Here is a 25,806-nt window from a genome sequence, read left to right on the forward strand (position 1 = left end):
AACTGTGCAATGGTGCTGAACCCACACCACAGAAAACAATCCCCCCTCCCAGATTTAGCAGAACACTTAGTGATGTGTTTCATTTTCTGACCATACAGTTCCTTATGCTTCACCTTGTGTAGGTGTCGTGAACCCGTAACGCTCACTCTTCTCACAGCTGCACACTGGGGGCGGAGCCACAGGCTGGGGGCGGAGCCACGGGCCAGCGTCTCATCTCCCGTCCATATTATCGTCTGCGTAGGACGACAGGTCAGGGAAACCCTGACACAAACCGTCCCACTGTGCGGACCCCTGACCATCCAGGGCCACGGTGCAGGACAGCGGGCCTGGGGCATCCACCCCCCCTACTCCACCCCCCCAACGCCAAACCTCCCACCCCCCCCAGCATGGAGGAACAGGCGTGGAGCATCACGTACGCAGGTCTCGGTCTCCTGCACGTTTCCCCAGAGCTACAGGCTGCTACATGCTGCACGGTTTCGTGTAGAAGCTCCAAACAAACGTCGTGTTCATTAAAGAATGGGAACAAGTTGATTATCCGCGCTGAGCGTGGGCCGTATAACGGCGCCAGCACGCTCTCGCTAAAGGAAAAGGCCCGCGAGCCTGGCGTGATTTGCGCAGAACCATGAAGACGCCACAGCTGGTCCCAAGGTCTGAGTTTCTGACAGACTTCTGTTCCCAACAGCAGCCCGACATTCTGAGAGGAACTTCCTGAATAAGATAAGGGTCCCCCAACCTAGTCAGTCCTTGGAATAGCGGGCGGGAGAGACATTGCGTGCTAGGCTCACGTCAGTCTCTTTTGTCTTTCCCTCTCGTCCTTTCCTCCGCATTAGGGAAGGCGGGAGCAAACACATCGCAGCAGGTCAGGACGCGTGTGGTAGCGCTCACGCGCCTCCCAGCTCCAGAACGACGAACCCCAACAAAACGCTGTGGGCCACGGTCCCACCCACGCCCAGAGCAGGACGGGATGATTAACAGGCAACTGTAGCAACGTCTTTCCTAATCTCTTACGTTCTCTGCTTCTCGGAGGAACTCAGCTTCGTGGGGAACGACCTTAATGGTTATGGTTGGCCTAAAGGCGTAAATGAAGAAGTGAAAGCAAATGCAAGCGCTAATGGCCTCTGACGAAATCCTGCTCCATGACTTTTTGTACAGTGGCTTTTTCTTCTCTAAATGGTACCGCTTTCGGGGTCCCGCAAAAAATAAATGTATGTCAAAAGCTTTCTGTGTGTGTCAGCGGACTCCGAAAACACGGGCGCATACAAACACACACACTGACACACACACATACACACACACACACACACACACACACACACACACACACACACACACACACACCACACACACACCCCTACAATCTACGTGTGAGTCAGACAGCTAATGGCCCGAACCATCTGCAGGGCATTCTGTATTTAAGCGCTGACACGAGCTGTGAGAGAACGGCGGCTCTGTTTGTCGACGAGTGTCGGAACCCCTGGGTGTTTTGGCCTGTCTCAAATATCCCTCTTCTCTGACCCCCATTAACCACACAAGGTCTCATTTGTACCCCTAATCCATGTTAATGTGTAAGCCAGCCTGCTCATTTCGCCCCGCAGTTCTAGACTGACAGAAAGGCATTGCTGGACCGGACGGGTTGCCAGATCAGCCTTCCACTATCCCCCCAGCTTGTCCCGAGATGTGGAGTGGGACTTGTGTAAGGGTCACTAAGAGATCAGGCGTCTGGGAGGGATCAAAGAGGATTTGACCAGCGTGGTTCTTCACACCAGTCTGACTAAGGGCTGCTGTTTCCTCAGAACCCCAGCGTCCACTAGGCACAAGGATCCTCTCGTCCAGATGAAACGATTGCTTTGTTCTCTCTCTCCTCCTCCGTCCCTTTTTGTCACACGTTTAAAATTAATCACATTATTCAATGTGTCATGCGAGCTCCTATCATTATGAGTAGATACACAGAGCAATACAATCAATTTCGGAGTGGAGATAACAGGCTTCTGTAGCTGTACTCGCATATCTACTAAAGAATGAAAGAAAACATCGTCCCCTTTTAAAGTTTGTTAATGAATCTTTAATGAGCTGTAGTGTTCATTTAGTTCGAGCCGAGACGAAGCCCATACCGCCACCTAGTGGCGAGTCAAGTCACAGCCAGGCTTGTGTAAATATAAGAAGCCAGGCTAGCCATGACTGAGAATGTAGACTGCAACAGCTGTGCTAACATTACTTGTCGCACGTCTAGTGAGTGCTGTCAGGAACACTGGCCTTCTAGGACCAGGTGATTTGGGGAAACCACGAGAGGGCAGGGAAGTGGAACCCCGACTGTCTGTAGGAGGGATGGAGGTACGGCCCGTGGGTGGAGACACGTCCATCAGAGACTCCCTGATTGTTTAATTCTCTTCCTGTGTCTCTCTCTGTCTCACGCAGACACGTGTGCGTGCCTACACAGGGCCGTAATCTCGCCTGCATTTCCCAGCGAGCATTGCGGTTAGGTAGAGCTTGGAGAGCTGACATTGGCAGCCTGGCTCTTCCCCTTTGATGCTGCCTTGCTGTGAGGAGGCTCCATTTTGTCCTCTGGTTGGAGGCACATCTGTTGGGTGACCTGTATTTCCTGAGTTTTACGCCACTAGGAAGATCACAAGAAAGGGTGACAGACACATGATGTTTCTATTGCGTGTGTGTGTGTGTGTGTGTGTTAGTAGGTGCATTTAGAAGAGAAATCATGTGTTTAATATCCCTGAGAGGTCTGAGACATGAATAAACTCATTGTAATGCTATAGTAATAAATACAGAATTACAGAATATATAATAACAGATGTAATAACTGTATATTAAGTACATTATATCTATGTGTGTGTTTGTGTTTGTATGTGTGTGTGTGTGTGTGTGTGTGTGTGAGTGTGTGTGTTTGTATGTGTGTATTTTCTGGAAGGAAAGGGATGTGTGTGGGTGTGTGTGTGTGTGTACAGGACCCAGCACATGTATGTTGAGCTGCACGCACGCCTTTCCTTTCAGCTGAGCTGCAGAACACGACTCTTGGGCCTGGTCACCAGCTCCAACCAAGCCTCGGTCCGCCCCCTCCCCCCGGGGCCTGAGGGCTGGCCAATCGGAGGGCACATCCTGCCGGCTCCTGCTCTTTGACCCTAGCCGAGCCCAGGGGCATCCACGCCTCCCCGACAGCTCTGTCCTGACACTAACCCCCCCCCCCCCCCCCCCCCCCCCCCAAGACCCCCCTCCCCCACTAGCCCCCCCCCCTCAGTCCCAGGAGCAAGCCCGAGCTGCAGCGCCCTCCGGAGTGTAACTTAATTCAACTCATGGAGGTTTTGACATTTAGGCAAAGGATTGATTTAGAACTGGGTAAACACTGATCTGTGCTGGTTCAGGGCGGGAATAGAGCAGTCCATCCCAGCCCGGCGAGAGCACTGAGTGAGTACACTCCAGCCCCCAAGGTAACGCCGCACAGCCGTGCGCTGTTTCACAGCGGCCGTGTTTGCACAAGGCGGCTCACCGTGGCCGGCAGGTCAAACGCACCCGATGGTTTCTCTCTATGCATCTAATCTCTTCCCATGTTTTCTCAAATGGCTCCATTTCGCAATCCTGGTCCCAGACGAAGACATAATTGCACACACTCACACACTACGCTCCTCTGACACACTCAATATACTCATCAGCTAGTCATACTGATGTCCACAAGCAAAAACTGGTTGTTAATAAAAAAGGAATTAAAGCGGAGTGCACAGACTCTCCCGGACGCTCCCAGACGGTGAGTGGACAATTGGTCAGACATTAACTCAAGACACACGCATCCGTGAAGTCCTATATAACGGCAGAATCTTGGCAACCTACAGCAGTACTCTGGGTTAAAAGAAACATGCATGTGGAAGGCTGTTCCTTTTTATAGATCAAATAACATGTATTATGGGCTTGGTAGGTCTGATTATTATCTGATTATGATGATCATAATGAATGAATGAGCTGAATGTTTCGGTACTCTCGCATGGGCTGGGCCTGTTTCCTATTGGGAGCAGACTTCCCCAGGACGGGGCAGGACGGGGCAGGACGGGGCAGGACAGACTCATCCTTGTTCTGTTTCCTTAGCCGCGTGTGTGTGTGCCGCAGTGACTAACTGGTCAAGGACCCATGGAGCTGGATCTTTCTTCTGTAAAAACAATAACAGGATCCCACCACCAGATGCGTGTTCTACCCCCCCCACCCACCCCACCCCACCCATCTTTAGTGTTAGGCTCTTGTCTGCTCCCCATGACTCTCAGCTCATACTACACCCCCCCCACCCCACCCCCCACCCCTAACCCCACCTCCCTTTACAAAACAGGAGAAAATAAAACCCCCATCAACTGCCAGGGGCAGATCCCTTATCTTATCACATGGCTCTGCTCCCACTCATCCTCCCTTCTTTTATTTCTCTCTCTCTCTCTCTCTCTCTCTCTCTCTCTTTCTCTCTCTCTCTCTCTCTCATCAGTGAGGTGTCTGCAGTCCTTATCTGCAGGCAGGAGGGCACATGAATGTGGGGAGTTGGGAGTGTGTGTGTGTGTGTGTGTGTGTGTGTGTGTGTGTGTGTGTGTGTGTGTGTGTGTGTCTGTGTGTGTGCAATTAATCTTCCTGTGAAACGAGCATTAGCCTCATCTCTTCGCTAACTTACTTTTTACCTTGAGAGAGCAATCATTGTAATTGAGTGCTCATCTAATTAGAAATCATTTACACCCGTGTAACACAGTTAGCACGGTGAGTTCAGTTCCTATTATAATAAAGCATGTTATGAAGGCTGAATTGCTTCCAGGCTACGGTCAAAGATGATCAAAGAGGTCGCAAACCTTACTCTCGGAGCCAGCAAACGGCTCCAAATACCTCGTGGAGCATTCCAAATGTCGTCAACATTTGTGCAAGATCTTCTGACTGATTCTGGGAGATGGTTAAAGCATTACCTGTCTGTCCAACCGGCAACACCACTTCACTAATTCTTGGAAGGTACAGAACATTATGCATATTAGCTCTTTAGTTTAATCACTGATCTTTTAAAGTCGAGTGACTGATCTTCATTGAGGAGCTGTGCTCTTTGGTTCTGTGGGTTTGCTCACAGCTGTGGAATGTGGCCTCAGTGGACCGGAGCGCTGTGTCACTGTCATAAGACCACTGGTCATTTGACATGCTGAATGTGTCAGAGCTCGGGCAAAGCTGTCACACGGGGCAGCTGTTTACAGCCAAAGAGCGAGTTAGCTTTGTAGCTAAATCTTCCTAGTTTACGCCATCAGTCGGGATTATTATGCCATCAACCAGGATTATTATGCCATCAGACGGGATTATTATGCCATCAACCGGGATTATTATGGCTTCTGAATGGGAAAAAAAAGTCCTTCATTTTTTCATTCAAAAAATGTCCCCCTACCGAGGAGTTCCTCTGTTCTGAGGAAAAAAAAATAAGAGCAGAAAAAGTCGCTTCCGTTGCATATGCTCTGGGCAGAGCTCTCACCACCCCCCTGCTGTCGGTGTGGGACACAGAGGACACAGTCTGGACTCAGAGGTCAGAGGTCACAAGATTCGCAACAGGCCCCGCTCCAAAGGAACGGGGCTGGCGCGTTCTAAATGACACCGCTGTCCGTTCCGAGAGTCCAAATGTCAGGACCGCAAATCCACCGCGATGGTGTCGGGTGGCGCTGTCTTACTGGTTCAAAACAAACGTGAGGCCTCTCCATACAAAGGGACACTTGTTGTACACAAAAGCCATAAAAAAAACTCTCTTCCGTAATGTGATTTCAAATTTCAGTTGGCCCCAGGAAACCTCGTCTTTTTTTCTCCACGAGGCACAATACCATGTTTGTGCGTGCGCGACAGCTGTAGTTAGGTGGGAACTAGAAGAACTCTGCGTCCTGCCGTCTTCTCTGCAACTCAATATATCTGCTAGAATCATTTAAACTCTCATTTTATGTCTTAGCAATTGGGTCGACATTGGGTCGTATCAGAGGAAGTGCCCTGTTCAATGCTAAATCTGCTCGAATCTGTGATGCTACGTCTGGTTGAGACAGGTGATCTTAGAGTGATCTTTGTGTTAGAGGCTTTTCAGGAAGCTCAGCCCTTGGTTATTACGACAGGGACATGATATCATAACGCTCGAGAGGACGAGCGTCTTTTCAGCAGGGCTGTCGGCGAAAAACACGTTTCCTGCATTAGAGCGGGGACTTGTACTGTAGTGCCTGTCAAACAAGGCATAGCACCTCTCTTATTACCTGTGATTCACTCTAAAACAGTCGGCACGAAAAAGGCACTTGAGACTTTATCGTTTCCTGTTTATTAAGATGCGGTGCCACGGAGGCTGAAGGAGATTCAGGAGGAATGTCAAACAGCTCAAACGATGGGTGCTGAAAAATAAGTGAGGCCTTCGTTTTTAGTGCCGGAGGATAAACAGTCCACCCACTGAGTTTAACCCTCACCTTGTGACCACCATTTTGTTTAGACTTTTACGCTAACAGAAATCTAAACGGCGCGCGGCTTCATTTATCAACTTCACAGCGTTGCGCGTTGCAATTATTGAGATAACCTTCTTTTTTCAACAAAGGGCACCGAAACGTCGAGAGCACGCCGCTGAATGCAAATGGCGACCTACTCAACGGGCCACGCTCGCAGCCTCCTCAAAAGACCAATCTCCTGCTCCTCAACCGCGAAGAGAGAGAGCTGAATGATTATGAGTAAGGATTAAAAGAAGAACTCCATTCAGGGTCTCCCTCTGCTACCACCTGTGGGCGTGTCACGGATGCGGAGAACTGGATCGCTGACCAGGAGGAAAGCAAAACCCGTAAATGAGAACGAGAAGGTAAATTACGGACGAAATCCAATCGATGCCACATGTTCCTGCCCTTTTCAGATCAAAGTCAGACTAACGGGGTTGGAGGAGCTGTCAAAACAACGGCCCCTGTGAGCGCGGGTGCCCCTGCGGCTTGGAAACCAGCCTTTCAGGAACCACGGATTTCACGGACTTGAACACTGGACACTCCGACGAGCACAATGAGACCGTAACGGGGGAATCACGGCCAGAGCTGCCAAAAGTGACCCGCAGGTCAGCTGGTGATTAGAGCGTGATTACTTCAGCACCTGGCTGAGGTGATGGTATTACCTCCCGCCCCTCGAGACGGTTCCCCCATGAGATCTCCATCCCAGGGCCAAGTGCGGTGACCAGAGGCCTATATGTGGTATCGTGTCCCTGAATGAACTCGGCTTGCTCTCAGACTCAACTTTGTGCAGTCTTTCTGTTTGGAGGACGAGTCAAGAGTTTTGCTTCAACATGTCTGAAGAGTTGGACTGCTTTGAAGAGAACACCGCCGAGAACTGTTTAACTGATAAGAGCCCTGTTTTTCAGAAGTTTAAAAGTTAAAAAATATAACTAGAGAGTTCAAAGCGTTCCATTTCACATTGATCCTTGTGTCACAAAGTAATGGGAACCTGAGCACAGGATGGGAAATGCTACAGAGTAAATGTCTCTTTGATTAAAGGACCCAACAGTACGTTTCACTTACAGCAAGTTGGATATTGTACGAGTGAAATCCAAGGATAGTTACAGAGTATGACTGTTTAGACACTATTGGCTGTGGTCCTTACAAGTGGCAAGAATACTTGTTTTACCTGCATGTCACTAGAAATCTGAAGGTTTTTTTTCCTAACACATAGAACCCCATGAGGGTTTCGTGTATTACAGCTTCAGGGCGGGTTTGTTTTTTCTACAAACATAATTCTTCTCATTTTACGTGAGGCAACATTCCGGATTTTTTACCAAGGTGTGAGGCCTGCTCATAAATGCATGACCTGCGGCTACGATGTGCCACGAATCCTTTTAAAAACAGGAATATTTATGGGCCTGTTCCAATAAAATCTATTGATCGCGGCTGTCAAACTGCTGATATGCCTTGAGTAATTCCAACGTGGGCTTTGAGGGGGGCTCGGGAAGCGGGCGGGCGATAAATCCTGCGCAGAAACAGGCTCTGCCCCCCCCGCGCTAAATCAAGAGCTCCAGACTGCAGGCCCCCTTTGCGAGCGCCGCTACTGAGCCCTTGTAGCAGGAGACAAATTCTGGGGGGGTCCCACATGCCATACCCCCGCACCAACCCTCCCCACCCCCGCTGCGTCTTCGGTATCTCTGCTGCTCTCTCTGTCCACCTCGGTTATGGACTCTTCCACTGTCACAGGTCTGGAGTGACTTACTGCCGTGGCTCATTAGATGATTGGTCATGTCACTCTGCATCACTCCACATCACCCACCACGGGGCCTTGCTAACGCAGACCTACGTAGGAAGCACGTGCTCTCTCATTCATGTGCACTCAGCACTAGATGTTTGTGGTAGGACTGTGACTTTCACAATGAACCTATTGTTCTCGGCAGTGATCAGAGGTGCAGCGGACCGGAGAGCACAAAGACTGTTTGCACAGAACCAAATACTACAAAAGACATTATATTTTCCCTCCCTCAGCAATGTCAGAGAGCGTGACTCCCGATGACTGGGCCCTTTTCTGTGAGCTGGGTGCTTTTAAGCGATGGCTGTGCCCCCCCTGTGTGGACTGGGTGCTTTTAAGTGCTCGTGAACTTTGCAAGAACCAGCCTAGCAGGCATAGTGAGATCCAGCAGCCAGTCAGATGGAGCAGCACACGAGAGCCTCGCTAATAATGATGATGATGATGATGGCCCCTTGCATAAAAACCCGTCTGCTAATGTTGGTGCGCAGAAGCTCTGAATGTCCGTGACGGCAGGAAACACACGTGTGTTACGCCCCTAAAATACAGGGTCTGAATATGTATGGTTACACAATAATTCCAGCATCCTTCTCAAAGAGGTGGTCTAATGCTTTTTGGAAGCAAAAGAAGGCTGTTATGCTAGAAGACACTGAGGGGGAGGCCACAGATCCTGCAGAAGGTCAAAGAACTGTAATACCATTCATTTTTTGGCGTAAATATGTCTGAACACAATCCCCTTTCGTATCGTAACCGCCTTCCTAACCCACACGCACGGACCCAAGATTCTGCTCGTTTAACCCTCGTAGGGGCGCCTTCCGTTTCAGCTATTTTACCCATTCCGACCGCGGGTGTGTGAAATCAACCATGCCGCCTTTCTGACCCGTAACCAAGACTCCAGTGAAAAGGTTGCCAAAACACGAAACACTTTTCCCAAGCTCTTTTCCCAAACTGTTTACTGATAGGAACAATGACAGTAAGGGAATTTTCCTTCTCTGTGTCCTCTACTAAAAAAAGGCTTATTTTACATTTAAAACCACCCTCTTTTGCTCAAGGATGGCTTAAAGATTGGCCCAAGGGCTTTCTGGCATCATAGCAGAGACTGAGTGTAGAGGAAAGAGTGAGCAGAGCCATGAAAGGTTTGTCCTCCAGCTATCAACAATGATTCTGCAAGCAGGGAGGATTAAAAGAGGTCAAATGTGACCCACAGGGATACACTTCCCTCTTTTCCTCTCTCTCTCTCTCTCTCTCTTTCTCTCTCTATCCCTCAGTGGGTGTGGAAATGTCACCAAAAGAGGTTACAATAATCCCCGCTCAGAAACAACAGCTCCACACAGACCTGGTATCCTGAGCGGCTGCCGCTAAAAAACAGAAGAAGAAAAATCGCCACAGAATCCTCAACCCATTAAGTGTTGGAAAATCAAAATATTTCAGTTATTCCACCACACCTACATTCCCTTTCCCTCTGACTTATCACCATTCACCTTTTTTACTGTCCAAGTCAATGGCCTTAGGTAACACAGCCAGAGAGAGGGGACAGGGCTGAGCTACCAAGACACCTTTTCTCTCAGGAGAGCCCACCGTCCTCTCCCAGGAGAACAGCCTGGTAAACGAGGTGGTCCGTCTCCGTCCTGAACCACCTCTATGGAGCGGTGATAAAGAGCGTGGTGGCTAGCTAATGTCGTCTTATCTGCTGAGGAAACACCCTGCCATTCCAGAACAAAAGTGCGGCGAGATAGAAAAGTCGCTGAGCCGTGTCTAAAACACAAGCCTAACCAAACACACTAGAGGGAGAATAACTAACATAATGGTCACAGGCAAACATGCTGCTCAAACACCACACTGGGCCGGCAGTGAAGTAGCAAAAGCACTCGATTCCAACTGCGAGTCCCCATAATGCGATGATTAAATCGAACGGGCAAAAGGGATTTTCGTGTCTCCTGCAGACAGTAGCCTTCTCTAAGATAAGCTGCATAGGATAATAGTGGGGTGGCCCCAAACATCTGCTGGAGAAGAATTTATTCCTTAATCACTGTCATTAAATGAGGAATAAATTGTGCTGTATAAGGCAGCAAAAAGCTCTCAGACAAGTGGAGACATGACAGAGAAGTCTGGAGAGAGAGAGAGGTGGAGAGAGGTGGAGAGAGAGGTGGAGAGAGAGGTGGAGAGGGAGGTGCAGAGAGAGAGAGCAGAGTATTTACAGGAGTTCCTTAAATTACTCTTTACTTGAAGTATGAAGACTCGGTGTGCTGAGGTCTGGTTCTCGGTGTGAACAAGGGTCCTCGGTACAGCGCAGGCTGCAGGGGTGATAGGCGTTTAACTGTATGACAACGTGCATGCCGTGAAAAACCTGGCAGCCATAATTGTAAGGTCATCATAGCAAAAAGAAGTGCAGCCCGCGGCTGTTTGGTCATCAGGAAACATTAGGCTTGCTTTTCACCATGTAAATGTTTTCATCAGAGCATGTAGGGCACATGTACACAAGTACTGGATTTCAAAGCCAACACTCTCTGTCTCCGTCTCTCTCTCCCTCTCTCACTCCCTCTATCTTTCTCTCTCTCTAACTGAAGGGAAGGGAGGAACGCCCCTTGGCTAGATTTTGTTTTCATGAATTTTATTGGGAAGCAAAACATCTTTTGAGTTAAAGGGAGTCAAAGCAAAAAAAAAAAACAACAATTTAGGTCCTGAACATGAATTAGCAGAACATGCTTCATCTTTCCAACCAATCAGGAGTGGCAGATACTTACCGGCCCCATGTGCATGTGTGCTATACCTCCATAAATGTAAGCAGACAACCCCAGCTAAAAGGTGGCTGAGCGCTCTTCACTGGCCTTTGAAATGTTGAAAGGGTATTCTCTTTGATCTGAGTCACATGAAATCTTAGCGGAGATAAAATGAAATGCAATTTACAAAAGATTTGAGCAGAGACTCGTTACATCAAAGGCAGGCAGAATCTTTTCTATAATTTTTTTAAATTATTTTTTTTCCCAGAGAATGGGAACTGAAAGTTTGGAAACTCCCCGATACACAGTCTGTTTTTTACGTGCAAAACAATCTGCTCCATGACCCTCCTGCTGACGGCCAAGGGCAGTTACCTCAGACTACCTCGATGGCGCTCTGTAAGCTTCTCTTACTGGTTTACCTCAGAAACAGGAAACTGTCAAAAAGGATGAAGTTGCACATTTTCAAAATGGGACCGGTGGAGATGTGATAGAAGACTCATTCCTAATCAAAGCAACTGGCAAAGTTTTGGGCTTATGTCTGAGGTGAGACTTGCTGCTCTCACCAATGCGACGGCCATGTTCTAAAAACTGGCAATTTTGTAAGTGTTTGTTTAAAGTCCTCAGAACTTTAGTGTATACTCTCAGGTGTGTGTTCACTCTTTAGTGTTTCTGCTGCCAAGCACAGTCACAGATATGTACATGACAGGGCAGATAACTGTAAGGCATAACACACTTCATTGTGTGAGGGATAGTTCCAGCAGTGAGAATGAGTGATCTTTTCCTGTGTTATCACAGGAAGCAGAGAACAGCCCTGCGTTCAGCTTCACAACAGGCGTAAGCTGTAGTTTCTAAAAATACCCATTTCGTGAAAAATAACGAGTCACAAAAGCACGCGGAACACGTCAAAAACACGAGCCCGTGTTTTCCGTCGACTCCCTTGTGTCGGAAAGTCTGTGTTTGCCGCGTGTGCGCAGATCTGAGGAGGAGAATAAAAGAGGAGAACATAACGATGGCACACGGGGGCAAAACGGCTGGGAAAAAAGAAGAAAAATGTACGCGACTCCCAACGTGTGTCACAGCCACACCCACAGACCACACCCACAGACCACACCCACAAACCACACCCACAAACCACACCCACAGATCACACCCACAGACCACACCCACAGACCACACCCACAGACCACACCCACAGATCACACCCACAGACCACACCCACAGACCACACCCACAGACCACACCCACAAACCACACCCACAGATCACACCCACAGATCACACCCACAAACCACACCCACAGACCACACCCACAGACCACACCCACAGACCACACCCACAGACCACACCCACAAACCACACCCACAGATCACACCCACAGACCACACCCACAGACCACACCCACAAACCACACCCACAAACCACACCCACAGATCACACCCACAGACCACACCCACAGACCACACCCACAGCGACCAGCACACAGGCAAAGCGCCCCCTAGAGGCAGACATGGCACACGACCCGACCCGGCCGTGGTAACGCACCTCCTGCCTGAGAATCCAGCCGAACCCAGCCAGGTACGGTAGGCTCCCAGCAGAACCTAACCAACCCCCATCCCCAGCAACACCCTAGCCCAATGCTTCTCCCCCCATCCCCCGCCCAACTTCCGTTGGAAATTATAAATCACCCAGTGTAAACGACGGCGTGTTTACGCACGAAGGAAAACACAGTGGTGTGGGGGTCGTCTGTAGCCCGGTTGCCTGGGGTGCATGTGTGTCAATGACGAAAAAAAAAAACGACCCCATGAGATACCCTAGTCTGGCGTGCAGGCAAACAGTGCCAGGCACCCGAGGGGAGCTCACTCCTCGCTGTTTTCCCTGGTCAGGAAGCGCACTCCTTCCCTCCCAATCCATGACCCCAGGAAGCACGGAGGGTAGGAGCAAACAAAAGCAGAAAGGCAAACATATGTGAGGAGAAGGAGCGGGATGTTTCCACCCGAAGTCAGTTCGACAGTGCGACGCCCCTCCCCCCCGCTCCAGCCACCGCACTAGTTACTGAGAGGATGTCAGCGATTCAGTTCATTACAACTTGAAATATGCGCCCGTAAATCAAACGGAATGCCTAAAGTGTAGCAGCGGTCTGACTAGTTGCACATGTGGCATTTCTCCTCGTCTCATCGTTTTCTCCTCGGAAGGATGTACTGCTTCAATTAACTCTAATCAATGTGCGTTACCGCATGTTGGCTCAGGCCACCAGATCTCCAGCTCGAAGCTCTCTCTCGCTGTCGTTTGATGTTTGTAAATAAAGCTCATGGGGACCAGACGCGTTGCTGTCCCTCCCAGTTAACTCCAGAGAGCCCTCGTCGCCGCTTTAACCAACTTACGCTTTGTCTCGCAATTTCTTCTCCCCACAACTGTGGCGTCACAGTGGAGCTCTATGACTCGGCTCTTTGCTGTCTCGTCTCACTTCCATTGGACAGATTGTTTGAAGACCCAGATGCCCCAGCCCAGGGGACACTCTACGCTGCCGGGGGCTGTAATTTTCACGCCCTGCCGGTCCGTCGCGGACCGAACCTGCTCTACTACGCTCCCTTTGATGTGCCTGGGGTCGGGGGGCCTTGGCCCTGAACACGTAACACATCTCGTTCGGCCCACACGGCTGCTGAATTACAGTGTCAATGCTTCTGACCGGAGTTCATGATTTCCACTGATCCACACCACGCACCGGGGTGGGCGGGGGCACACGCACCTGAAAGGGGACACACCTGAAAACCTGTGCTGCGGAGAGGTCGGACACAACAGCCTCTGGCAGGGTCCTGCTCCGATGTGAGCTTCAGGGCACCCTGCAGCGGACCGGCAGCGATGACAGGCCTCCACACACTGTTATCACTGTTCACACTCTGCTGTTTGTTGATACGCCACGATTCCTTTTTTTTTTGGCTTTTTTCTTTCATTCCCTGCTTTACGCTGAAGAGAGGTGTAACAGCCCTAACCCGAGTCTCCACACCTGTCCAGGTTTGTTTATTTAACTAATGGTGTTAGTTACGGAGGGAATCTCAACCTCAGTGCTCAGTGGAGAAAATAAACACAGGGGTTGTGCAATTGCCAATAACAGCATGCGTACTATGAAAAAAATTTAAAGATTACATCATACAAAAAAGCTTTCCGTAACAATGTTAATAATGAATGTATTATGTAAACAAACATTATGCATATGAGGACAATGTATAGAGTCACTTCCCAGTAGCCTTTAGCTTCTCTAGCATGTCGGAGAGAAGTTTTTATAAGATACAGGCCAGGCATATTACAGCTCAACCAAACTAGCTAACCTGACTAGCCACCAATTAGCCTGATGCTGTTTGCATTATGCTTCTCAGGGGCTTCACGTTCACTCATTGATGCCAAAGTTAGCGTCTTGGCTACATTTCAACAAAGCACGCACGCATACCTTCCGACTGGGTGAGCTCCTCGTGCTGTACTGACGGGCCGTCCCTCTTGATACCGTTGCTCAGCGGGGCGAAGGGGCTCAGGCCAGGTCCCTGCACCTTGGTCTCCACCCTGGAGAAGGAGGCAATCCTCTGGAGGATGGAGCCCACTGTCTCTTTGGCCTGAGGCTCGTCCTGAGCAGCGGCGCCGACGACCTGCGCTGACGGTGAGGTCACAGCGGGAGCAACGTGGACCGCCTGGGGCTGACGCGGCAGGTTGAGACAGGGGGTCTGGGCTGGGGACAGCGAGACAGGGGACTCGCTGATAGTGGGCACAGGGATGGCCCCCGGAGGGACGACGACAGGCTCTCGTCTCTCTGCGGTGTGGTTGTGGACAGCGGGGAGGTCGGGGTTGTCTAATCTGCTGACAGAAGCAGAAGGGCCGGCTGATAGAGTGGGGCTGGTGGACACGGGCTGAAGTCGTAGCGGAGGTCTCGGCTCCACGGTCTCCTCCGTCTGCGGTTTGACGACGAGGTTGTCAAGGTCGAGAGGGAACTTGTTGAGCCGAGCAGGTTCCTTGGCTTTAGGGGATTGGTGGTTAACGGACGGCTCCTTTCCAGTGGGGCTGATGTTCAGGAGACGATGTGCATTCCATGAAACTGCAGCGCTGGGGAATCTTGGCCCCGGTGATGTCACTTGCCTGGCTCCTCCACTCTCGGCCATCTGGAGGTCCAGTGAAGGCATGGAGCCATGGCTGATGCCTACTGGCTCTGTGGGGATCACCAGCGGACTCTCCAGCTCGGAGTGAAACACGTTCCCATGGGAGGAGAACTTCTTTAAGGCAGGGCTGCCCAAGCGCTGAGCCTTAAACTCGCCCACTCCCATAGGGCTCTGTGGAGGGCTTGTGTAGGAACTTGCTTTGGATGAGGCCTGGTACTCCAAGCTGGAAGAGGAGCTGTGAAGACTGTCATTGTCACTGCCAAGCCCCGACGAAGACCCAAAGCCATTGGGGTTGAACTTGTTCTGGAAGGAGGCGGCACGGTTGATCCCTGAATTCAAGTTGACAGTGGGCTTCCCCATGGTTCCCCGGTTGAAGGACAGACTGGAGACCATCCTGCTCTTTATGGCAGGACTCTGGGCAGGGCTGGAGCTGAGGCTGATCCGTGAGCGGTACGTGGAGGCCACATGGTGGCCTGGACTCCGCACCTCACCAGCCTTGCTGAGGACGGAGCTCGGCCCCATGGGAGATGTGACAGAGGTGGCTGGTGAGAACGTGGGCATTTCATCCACATCATCGATATCGAAGGACCTCTTCAGTGCTATGGAGGAGAAAAAGTCTAGAGTTAGAAAAAGTCTATCAGAAATTAATAATTGCAAACAATTGCAGGGTTTCTGTATAATACATCAGTAAGTACAATATAAAGAGCTTGTGAAAAACATGTACAAAATAGTTATTATGAATATCATACTGTATATATAGTATGATATTCATATTCACTCTATTTTGTCCATATATATACAATAAACATATAACATCTACTGAACATCTTTTTGATACACAAACTGGTTTCTCCTCCTATTAATTTCAGAACCATTTTGCTTGCACAGCTGATGAAGGACCTCTGCCTGAAATGTCCTGTTTCTCTGGAAACATTGTGTACTTCACAAATATATATATATATATGTGTGTGTGTGTGTGTGTGTGTGTGTGTGTGTGTGTGTGAGTTTGTGTGTGTGCTCTTATCCAGAGTGACTTACAAAAGTGATTTGTCATTTATTCAAAGAAAACATCCTAACCAGTATAATAGGTTAAAGTTTAAGATTCCAATGAACTACAAAACTGATAACCAGAAATGTGAAATAAGTGTAAGCTCTATATCAGACAATATTTAAAAAAAAATAAATAAAAGTGCCATATTTTGTCAATTGTGGTTTGTTACACCCCAATCGAAATTTGTCCTCCGCTTTTAACCCATCTGTGCAGCCAGTACACACACATACACACACTAGTGATTATACTAGGGGGCTGTGGATCACACGTGCCCAGAGCGGTGGGCAGCCCTAGCCTGGCGCCCGGGGAGCAGTTGGGGTTAGGTGCCTTGCTCAAGGGCACCTCAGTCATGGCCTGTCTGGGAATCGAACCCACGACCCTCCGGTCACAAGACCAGTTCCCTAACCGCCAGGCCATGACTATATGATATGACATAGCAGACTATATCAGACTATATCAAACAATACATGCTGGTGGTTCAGATACCCAACAGTAGCATTAATTACCAAATACGTTTTATATGGTGTCACAGCACTGTAAATGCTCTTAGGTTCTCTGTGTTTGTGGCAGCATGAATGTCTTGTGACCATGCTGACTGTACACACACACACACACACACACACACACACACACACACACACACACACACACACACACACACACACACACACGAGGCAAAAAGGTATCTTGCAATTATTGCAGGCCAAGCAGCTCAAGCTAGATGACGTTTTGCCTGTACTTCTGTGTACGACAAAGTCATTACATCAAGTCAGTGTAGCAACAACATTCAACCAACTCTAACTGTTGTTTGCCAGATTCGTTTTATAGAGGCACTAAAAGCTTGAAAGCCTTGAGTTGTGTATATAGGCCGCCTGGATGCCTCTCTGAATGGCCTTGTGTCAGACCCATTGTTAAAGGCCAAGCCATAATTACAGATGGGCTCTGTTTGATCTCGCTTTGAGGCTGCGGTGACATCATCATGTAAAGATATGCTTCATTCCTCTGGCCAGGTTATGTCTTGCAAGTGCTTGTCTCCCCAGACTCACTCTAAACCAAGCAAGCAGGCCAAAAGCTTAAGACCACTATTTACTCTTGCAGCAGGAAAGACTCTCGAGTATTAACGATGTCTCTTCTAACACAACACATACAGTACACATGCTGCATCCCTAATGGTTCAGATCCAGGGCAGATCCAGGGGCAGTGGTGGTACCGTTTTGGCTGTTCCTCACCGGGGCCGTGAGCAGCTGAAGGAATCGTTCCATGAAAGGAACTACCAGCCCACATGTTGATAGAACAATTCGTAGAACGATTCGAGCAATACGCAACACACTGAAGAGGTCTGAGCTGCAAAAAGAATGGCGTGTACATGCAGCAAACAAAGCAGAAGAGCCTCGGGGGGCACGAGCGGCCGCGAAGGTTGGCTGAAATGCTGCGAAGGAAATGTCAGGAAGAAGCTGCCAGTGGAGAAGGCCCCCGTGGGTGTGCAGGGTGAGTCTACACCTGGAGAACGCGAATCGCGGCAGGGCTCCGTAATCCCTCCGTGCCCACAGCCCACCACACAAAAGCCCACGGCAAACACCGCTTTCCGCCTGCGTCTCTTCGCACGAGGCGGCGGGTCTTCTTCCGGCACAAAGGGGCCGATTCACGGGTGCAGCGTCAGGGGGCCGAGGGCTTGGATTACAGCGGCCTTTAGCCGTGACCCAGAATTCCTCGGGAGGACAACGGAGATGCCCCGCGATCTCCGCATACGGACGCAGGCAGAGGAGGCCGCTACAAATATTTAGCGTGGGCCTCGGCGCTTTTGCACGGCGTGAGACCCGAGGCCTGATGGTTGCTGTCTGGTATTCCCGTACCACCCAATGTCTCTCTCACGCCTCAGCCAAGAGGCATCCAAACAACAAGAGAGGAGGTCTGGTTGGCAGAGGCGGGAGACACAGCTGTAGTTGGGTAGTCCCCCAGGCCTTTCGGGTGCATTTGCCCCGCACTGTGTAAACGTTCCGTTGTCAGCAAGGCCCTATCAAGCCATCTCAAGGAGCAGCGCCGATTTTTATCGCTGCTTGCCAGAGCTCAGGCAGTATTTCTCCCTATAGGGAACTCTGGCAATTAGACCCGGAGATGCCTCGAGTGCTAAATCAAATCTGATTTCACAGCCTCCTCCTGCACGGCGAGTGGACCATGGGTCCTTTGTTTCAACTCGACCATCGGCAGCCGTAGTGCCGCAAGAGTTTTTGGGGCTAATCGGATTCCGGCAGTGGGACGCGTTTGTGTGGCAGACAGAGCAGCCATGCACGCTGTTATTTGCGTCGGGGCTATGGAGGGGATCTAACATGAGAAGGGCACCATTAGGGGGCCTTTTGATGCAACAGAGAAGCTCGAGATGGTAGGTGACTGCACAGCGGTGCTCAAACTGATGGAGGAGTGCATACTACTTTAACTAACTGCTCTTACAAAGAGAGAGAGAGAGAGAGAGAGAGAGAGAGAGAGATCTGAGTGGCACAATGCCTAACAGCCCTCTTAGCCAAGCAGCACATGCAAGCGTAAACTTGCACTCCCCTTCGACTGAGATAAAGAGGGGCTGGTATCAGGTAATTACTGGCACCCTGTCAAACACTCAGGAAATAATTATGCGGGCGGCCGAGCGCACAGTCTTTTCTCTGCCCTGTGCTCTTTCTTGCAACTTTGCCGAGGCTTAATCCTCTCTGCACACACGCGAAGAGACGCGGCGATCCTCGCATCTGATCAAACGAGGACAGAGAGGGTCGCCCGCTTCCCCCTTGCATCCCAGCAGGGGCCTGGGCCGTCCGGCACTCATGGACACGGGCCGACTGCCGGCTGCCCAAGGCGTCGTGAAAAACGGGTGTCGACGGAGGGCTTCCCGCTGCGCAAATCTGTTGACATTCCAGTCATTTAATGGATTCTTTTTAATCACCTGAAAGCCAGCAATACCAGATGCTGAGGAGCCCAAGTCGTGCCATTTTAGCGTGCGCCATCCCGGGGGTAAAGTTGTGTTACACTGGGTTAAACTCCGTGGAAAAGCAAATTCCCAGCAGCTGGCACGCAAACATGACAATCCCCATTGTGTGTTCTGCCACATGAAGCTTTGCTGCCAAAGCTGTTTGATGTTTTATATATTTAGGTATTGGCAAACTGGCAAAAAGAAGCATCGCGTGCAATGGATCGGCATCACAAGAGGCTCTTATGAGGGACAGCACAAAGAGAAAATCAAAGACATTTCCCTGGCATTGGATGGAGGATCATACAGGTATTACAATCTGAAACATGCTATTTCAGGGATTTGGCCAGGGCGCTTACTGGGGAGCGCCCCTGTGCATGGCTAATGATCTCCCCTGGGTAAGCAGGGGACAGGTTTCCTACAGGGCAACTCAACCAAGACTTCAGAAAATGAATATTTGTCTTCAAACTTCTACAGTGCTGAAAAAACATGTTTTGCTCAGGCAGTGTTGATAATGACCATCATCCGTTGCCAATCGCACCAAAGCACATGGTACATAAGCGAGTAGCAATGACTGGCGGCATAGGAAGATCCCAAGGCGTGAAGGTGTTGTGCACACCTCTGAGGGGAGAGTGGAGTGTTGGCCAGGCGTGGAGGGGCACGTCTGGGCCTGTCACACCACCACCACCACCCCCCTCCCCCACGCCACCCCCCACTCCTCTACACATTCCTTGCAGGTATTTTTTGATGACCCCTCAGCGAACGGCGGAGCCCTCTACCTCACAAGACCACCTCTGTTCCGGCACATCTGGAAGCCGAATTCCGAGCCGCTGTTTGCAGCTCCGTGGCAATGCAAACGAGATCTTGCCTTCACCACCCCCATCCCCCCCCCCCCCCCCCCCCCCCCCCCCCCAAAGCTCCAACCCCCAACCCCCCTGGGGCTGCAAAAAACTTTCACACTTTTATAGATTCTGACTCCGCTGACATATTTCTATTATTTTCCCCTCCCACCTCGATTTTTATATGGAAATAATAGCAGCACTGTGGTGACCAAATATCCCATTGGTCATTTTACACGTGGAAATCACTGATTCCATGGAAAAATAAAATAAAAAACTCGTCAGGCAATCATACAGTGCCGTGTCGGAACTGTATGCCAGGAATCACTAACAAAATCATTACCAAATTTGGTGAGAGTTTTAATGGGCCATTATTCTTGCACTGTTTAAAGTGCAACGTATCTGTTTACAAGTACAGCAAGTCCGCAAGCCGGTTCAGAGGACCACGGAGTTCAAAGGTTAGCACTCATTTTAAGTATGGAGCAGATTACAGCTAAAGACCCGAACAACTTTAGTTTAGGATGGATGTGTTATTTGTCCAAGGTAAGATAACCGAACAATTGATTCACAAAAAGAGGAAGTGTTCATAAATCACTTTCATTGAATCACATCAAAAAGCTTTTATCCAATCAGATTTCCCCCAGTGACCTTTTTTATGGAGACCACACGGCAGATTCCTGTGGGAGATGCAGCACGTCTGCTTGCCTGGTCTGCTGTGGTGAAGAGACTCAGAGTTACTGTAATTACCTCAACAATAGCCTAGTCATAAACTAACCGTATATCGGCACATGTGCTGGCACACACATGCATACAAACACACGCACACGCACACACACACACAAACAAGTCATAGACTGGGGGAGGGGACTGTGAGTATGTTATTTAGCACTGCTTTCCTCTTGTGCAGTCTAATGTTCACACAGCCGTTATTCATCCACAAGAACACCACGTCTATGTCATCTATGTCTCACAACAGCTTACAGTGGCTTGTCTCTCTTGATACGGGTGGTCATATTTGAAAAGCATGGAACCCCAAATGTCAACATGAAAGGGTTGCCCGGCTCCCCCCATGGCCTGAGGCCTTCTGGGCCAGCGTGAGGGGGGCAGGGTTTGGGGAGTGGGCGGTCCGCTGAGCGTGAACTGGAACACTGCCTGACCTTGCTGAGGCCCTTGCCAGGATGTGACCCAAGCAGGCCGTGTTCGAGGTGATGACTGAAAGAATGCGACGTCTCTGTAGCGTCATCTTTTGCCAGGAGTCACATGGCTAGACTAGGAGCCTGACTGTGAAAGACTGAAGCAGCACACAGTGCCTCTCAACACACGGGAACACACACGTACACACACACACACACACACACACACACACACACACACACACACACACACACACACACACACGCATACACTCGCCCACACACCCACACACACACAAACACAGGAGACGGCAATGGCGGCTAAAGTGCACCCTTTGACAAAATCTAATTTGCACTTGTCATGCTTCTTGGCATCAGCAGTGTAACAAGAGGTACAAAACTGTGAGAGAATTCTGTGACTTTTTTTTCCCCCATAATTTTTGTATCTTGATGGTAAACACATCTGCTCGGCAGAGGAGCGAGGATTAATGCAGACTGTAACCATCAGCCCACGGAATCAGACACCACGTCTTCAGTGGCATTCCTTAATGTTATTACAACTCTAGGGGGTATGAGAGCTGATCTGATATGTTTGTTTGTTCTGCAGAGGGCAGATGCTCTGTAGGCTTGGTTAGTACTTTCCTCTAAGACTAATTTGGATGGATTATGGGTTGAAGTAAATAAGCTAAAGTGCATAAAACAAACTGCACCAAACAGAAGGGATGCCTATTAAAATAAATAACTGTCATAGTTGGAATAAGTTCAAGCTAGAGTGACTATCAACAGCACAGCAATATTCTCCTTAAGCCTAGCTAATGGACCCATTCATTACAGTGCTACTTAACTGACACAACACACACTTAAATGTAATAAAAATACTCCTTTATTAAGAGAGCAAAAGTAATTTGTTTCCATCCTCAGATCAGCACCTGTCCAAACACTAAGATGTTGAGAGAAAGAGAGAGAGAGGGAGAGAAGCTATTGTTCTGTGGACCCTGCTGTGTGTCTGTCCATGACGAATCTCGTGCGGAAGGTTCCTCTCTTCCACAGAAATGTGTGTCAAATCCAATAGAGGATGCAGTTGTTTCAGGGGCCAGGAAGGCCCGGTTCTGAGCTCAGCTCTATTGTGCAGGGAAGAACACTAGTTTATGACATTGGGGAGCAAATTGTGGTGCCACTCAAGTGGACCGTGGGGGTGTTGGGAGTGAAGCTACACAGGGCTCCAGAACTCTTCTTCACTCTCACACTTCTGGAAAGTTCACACTTATGCTACATGAAAAGCATCAAAACCAAAATTACAGTCATTTGCGAGCTCATTATTGATGTCGGTTTCTAATTAATTAACGAATTAATTACAAGAATGAGTAGCGAAATGTGTTCCTGACAGAAAGGCATGAAAAAGCTACTCTAGCCCTGGAAATAGAAGCATTAATTGTAAGCGCTTTTTAAAAAACAAATCACCAGCCATTATTTAAAAAATTAGCATCTTCATAAGTCAACCAGTCAGACTACAAAAAGTTATATCTGTTATAAGTTTATTAAGTGAAAAAACAGCAAAACTCTTAACCACGTAGTTTGAAGGCACTTCTGAGATTTAAACTAAGATCATTTATGAGGTAAAATAAGCATTTTGAGCGTCTTTAGACTACCGAAGATTAATCAAGGTCTAATTTCCTTCCAATATATATATATATATACAAGGAAATTAAATGTGTATATACAATGAGGGAATAAGGGAATATATACGTTTTAAATGCAACTTAGGTTTTTGTTCCAGGTTTCATAAGTTATGTATTCTTCGACAAGAATGTATTTTAGACCAGGCTACTACAGAATGAATTTGAAAGCGTTTTAAGCCATTACTTCTTTATAAATTGTGTTTAACAGTTCCATATCTATATAAGATATGAAACGGACACTCACCCTCAAAATCTGACAATATCCCCTCAAGATGGTCATTCACAGAAATATCTGACATCCTGACTTTACGTCCACAAAAAGTTCCGGCCTCCGAGGCACTCGCAAAAACGAATAAAGTCGAATTGACTAAAAGTCGCTTCCTTTAATGATTTACCCGGCCACGGTTTATCAAAATCTCTAATTCTGATGCAACAAAAAAGTTGCAATTCTCACAGAATTTGTCTCACATCGGCGCGCGCGCTGCAGAACATTCGGCTCCCTGTCAATCTACACACTGTTGCAGCAGCGCGTCCGCTAAGCCCCCGCCCCCCCCCCCCCCCCCCTGTTCACCAGCCCCGCCCCCCGCCCCCCGTGTTCACCAGCCCCGCCCCCCGCCCCCCGTGTTCACCAGCCCCGCCGGCGAACAGTTGGCTACATCTGCCCTCCTGCTTTTACCTCAGCCTGCGGCTACACCTGAAGCAGCCCCCAAAACGCGCCTCTCGCCCCGTTTCGCCCACCAACACCAGGGCTAACGAACCAGAGACACCTTAACCCCCGAACCAAACAAGTCTTCGGGACCAGCTTGTGTTCCTGAGAGACCAAATCTTGTCGTTTATTTGTTGTGCTTCTTCAAGCCTGATAAGATAACAAATGCTTCTGTGTGGATTATCACAGGGTGCTAAAACAACATTATCTAGCCTAACGATTTGAAATGTTTGAAGTAAACCAGCCTTTTGCAGTCGCATAGTAATGCTAAAAACGTAATGTAAATCAGATTACAGCGAAAATAGTCACACAAGCCTGGTCTAAATGACACAGTTCAGCCTGAGGCCCACTCATGTAGACCCGGTTGTTAGGAAAACACTGTGTACTAGTCAGAGTAAAGGACTCCTTAAACAGTAGGCAACAACCCCATACTTTGATTGCTACCACGCAAGAAAGTCTGTTGACATATCTGTATCTAGGTGTAAAGGAGCAGTGTTTACCCGTTACATACCCTTATCAGCTATTGCTTTATTAATTATTAATTATCTTATTAATTATGTTGTTACTTATAAGAGCATAATTAGACTTATAGTCTTGTACAGGGTAGCTACTAACACATCTTATCATCTTATTTGCCGCTTGTGCAAAGCAGTAAAGATGTTTTGTCTAGTGTAAACACGTTTCCTCTAAAAACAAAAGACAAAGAAAATTCCTTTGATCAGTTACTCCTCATCCGTCTCTCTCTTCCTCTCTCCCCCTCACGCCCTCTCTGCCGTACGCTTCTAAGGATCACCAATGAAAAAAGTGCACACGTAGTTAAAAACACACGGAGTCAGGGAGCGGCCATTTGACCGATTTCCCACACTACACCTACGATGCTAGGCAGCTTTCATCGGCCTCATGGACTGTGCTCTGGCGGGAATTAGCATCACCGTTGTCATGCCCGAGGAGACACGAGCTTTCGGGCCACTTCTGAAGGGCGTCAGTGAGAGTTCGACCCCGCCAAGGCCGTGAAGCTGTGGTCATGCTACTTGCACTAGTTGTGGAAGTCAAAAAGCTCACTTCCTCCAGATCACAAAGTTTACGTTTTGACATGTGACATTAGCATCACTGCACGCTTCCCACCGAACACTGCAAGGCCGGCAGGGTGGAAATAGACCAGAAACGGCAAAATGAGGAGTTTACTGTACCCATACATATTCTGACAGCTTTTTTTTTACGGTTCTTTATTTTAATAATATATCAGTGCCTTGTTCATGTTTGTGTATGAATGAACATGGGCGATTCAATGCAATATATCCCTCTATACTTAAGCTCCACCTAAGTGTAAAGCTCCACCTTAGAAATCATTGCAGTATGCATCAAAACATCAAAGACGTCCGACTTTTGAATGTGACGTAGCATGCACCCATTACAATCAGCTAACGTCAGCGGCGCAAACACAGCTGCTACAGACTATAAACACTCAATTTCCTGTCTGCTGCATCTGACTTAAACAAATCTCCAAACATTTGGGTGGGACTTGAATGCGGCTCAGCCTTCATTTCCCAGATCAAACAAATGAGCGTCATCTCAGGGGTCAACATCAGGGCCCGTCAACATCGCCTCCGTCCACATTCATCTGAAGGGCTTGAGAAAGCTTACAAATAATCAAAGTTTAATTCATTGAGCGTGACTGGGACCTAAAAACTTACAGAAATATGAAGAAAAATTTTTATAATAAATCTTAGCGCTTGCCACCCATATTTTTTTAATGAAATTTCCATTACTTAAAATGTCTAGACATGTAAACAGATAACTGGCCAGCTGTTTGCATCGATAGATTTCAGGCAGCTTTATGAACCATGGAAGGTTGGCTTTCCCCTTCAGGTCATGCAGAAAGGAGGAGAGGATGTGGAATGACAGATTGTGGCGGGGGTGTCTGGAAACTGGAAGTACGGAGTGACAGCTGCAGGAACAAGCCAGGTATGCTTCACTGATCTGGGCTCATCAAACTGCCCCCCCACCCCACCCCAACCCCCATGCCAATCACTAAAGTGGGCAATTAAACGGAGGGCCATGCTGATTCATGAGCCTGACAATAGCTGACCTCTGACCTGTGGCCTATCCGGCCTTAGGTCACAGATAGAGCCCAGGTATGTGCGAGTTATGGCCTGATCATGTGGTCTGCTCCGTGGTCTGTCCTTAAGAGCCACACGAGAGGGTGGTTTAAATTGGAGGACAGAAAAGGTGGAAAAGACCTTGGCAGTTGTGCACACCAAGCACGCCTTGCTCGACGAGCATGTTGTTACCGGCGCCAAAGTCAGTGTGCAAGGAAAAACACTTTCTTCTCACTCCCCAGGCTATCGCCGGGAGCAACCT

At 48.9% G+C, this 25,806-nt stretch overlaps 1 protein-coding gene across 1 annotated transcript; it reads right to left on the reverse strand.

Annotated features, from left to right (window-relative positions):
* Positions 1–11,845: 11,845 nt before the first annotated feature.
* LOC143497250 (uncharacterized) lies at positions 11,846–23,262 on the reverse strand. Its single transcript, XM_076993137.1, has 4 exons — positions 22,984–23,262; positions 14,388–15,683; positions 13,629–13,688; positions 11,846–11,919 (listed from the first exon to the last, which is right to left on the reverse strand). The coding sequence occupies exons 1-4, from the start codon at positions 23,036–23,038 to the stop codon at positions 11,846–11,848; spliced, it is 1,485 nt and encodes a 494-aa protein (XP_076849252.1). The 5' UTR covers positions 23,039–23,262.
* Between the last annotated feature and the right edge of the window lie 2,544 nt (positions 23,263–25,806).

Source organism: Brachyhypopomus gauderio, chromosome 2 (genome assembly GCF_052324685.1).
Source record: "Brachyhypopomus gauderio isolate BG-103 chromosome 2, BGAUD_0.2, whole genome shotgun sequence".
Classification (NCBI taxonomy): Eukaryota; Metazoa; Chordata; class Actinopteri; order Gymnotiformes; family Hypopomidae; genus Brachyhypopomus; species Brachyhypopomus gauderio.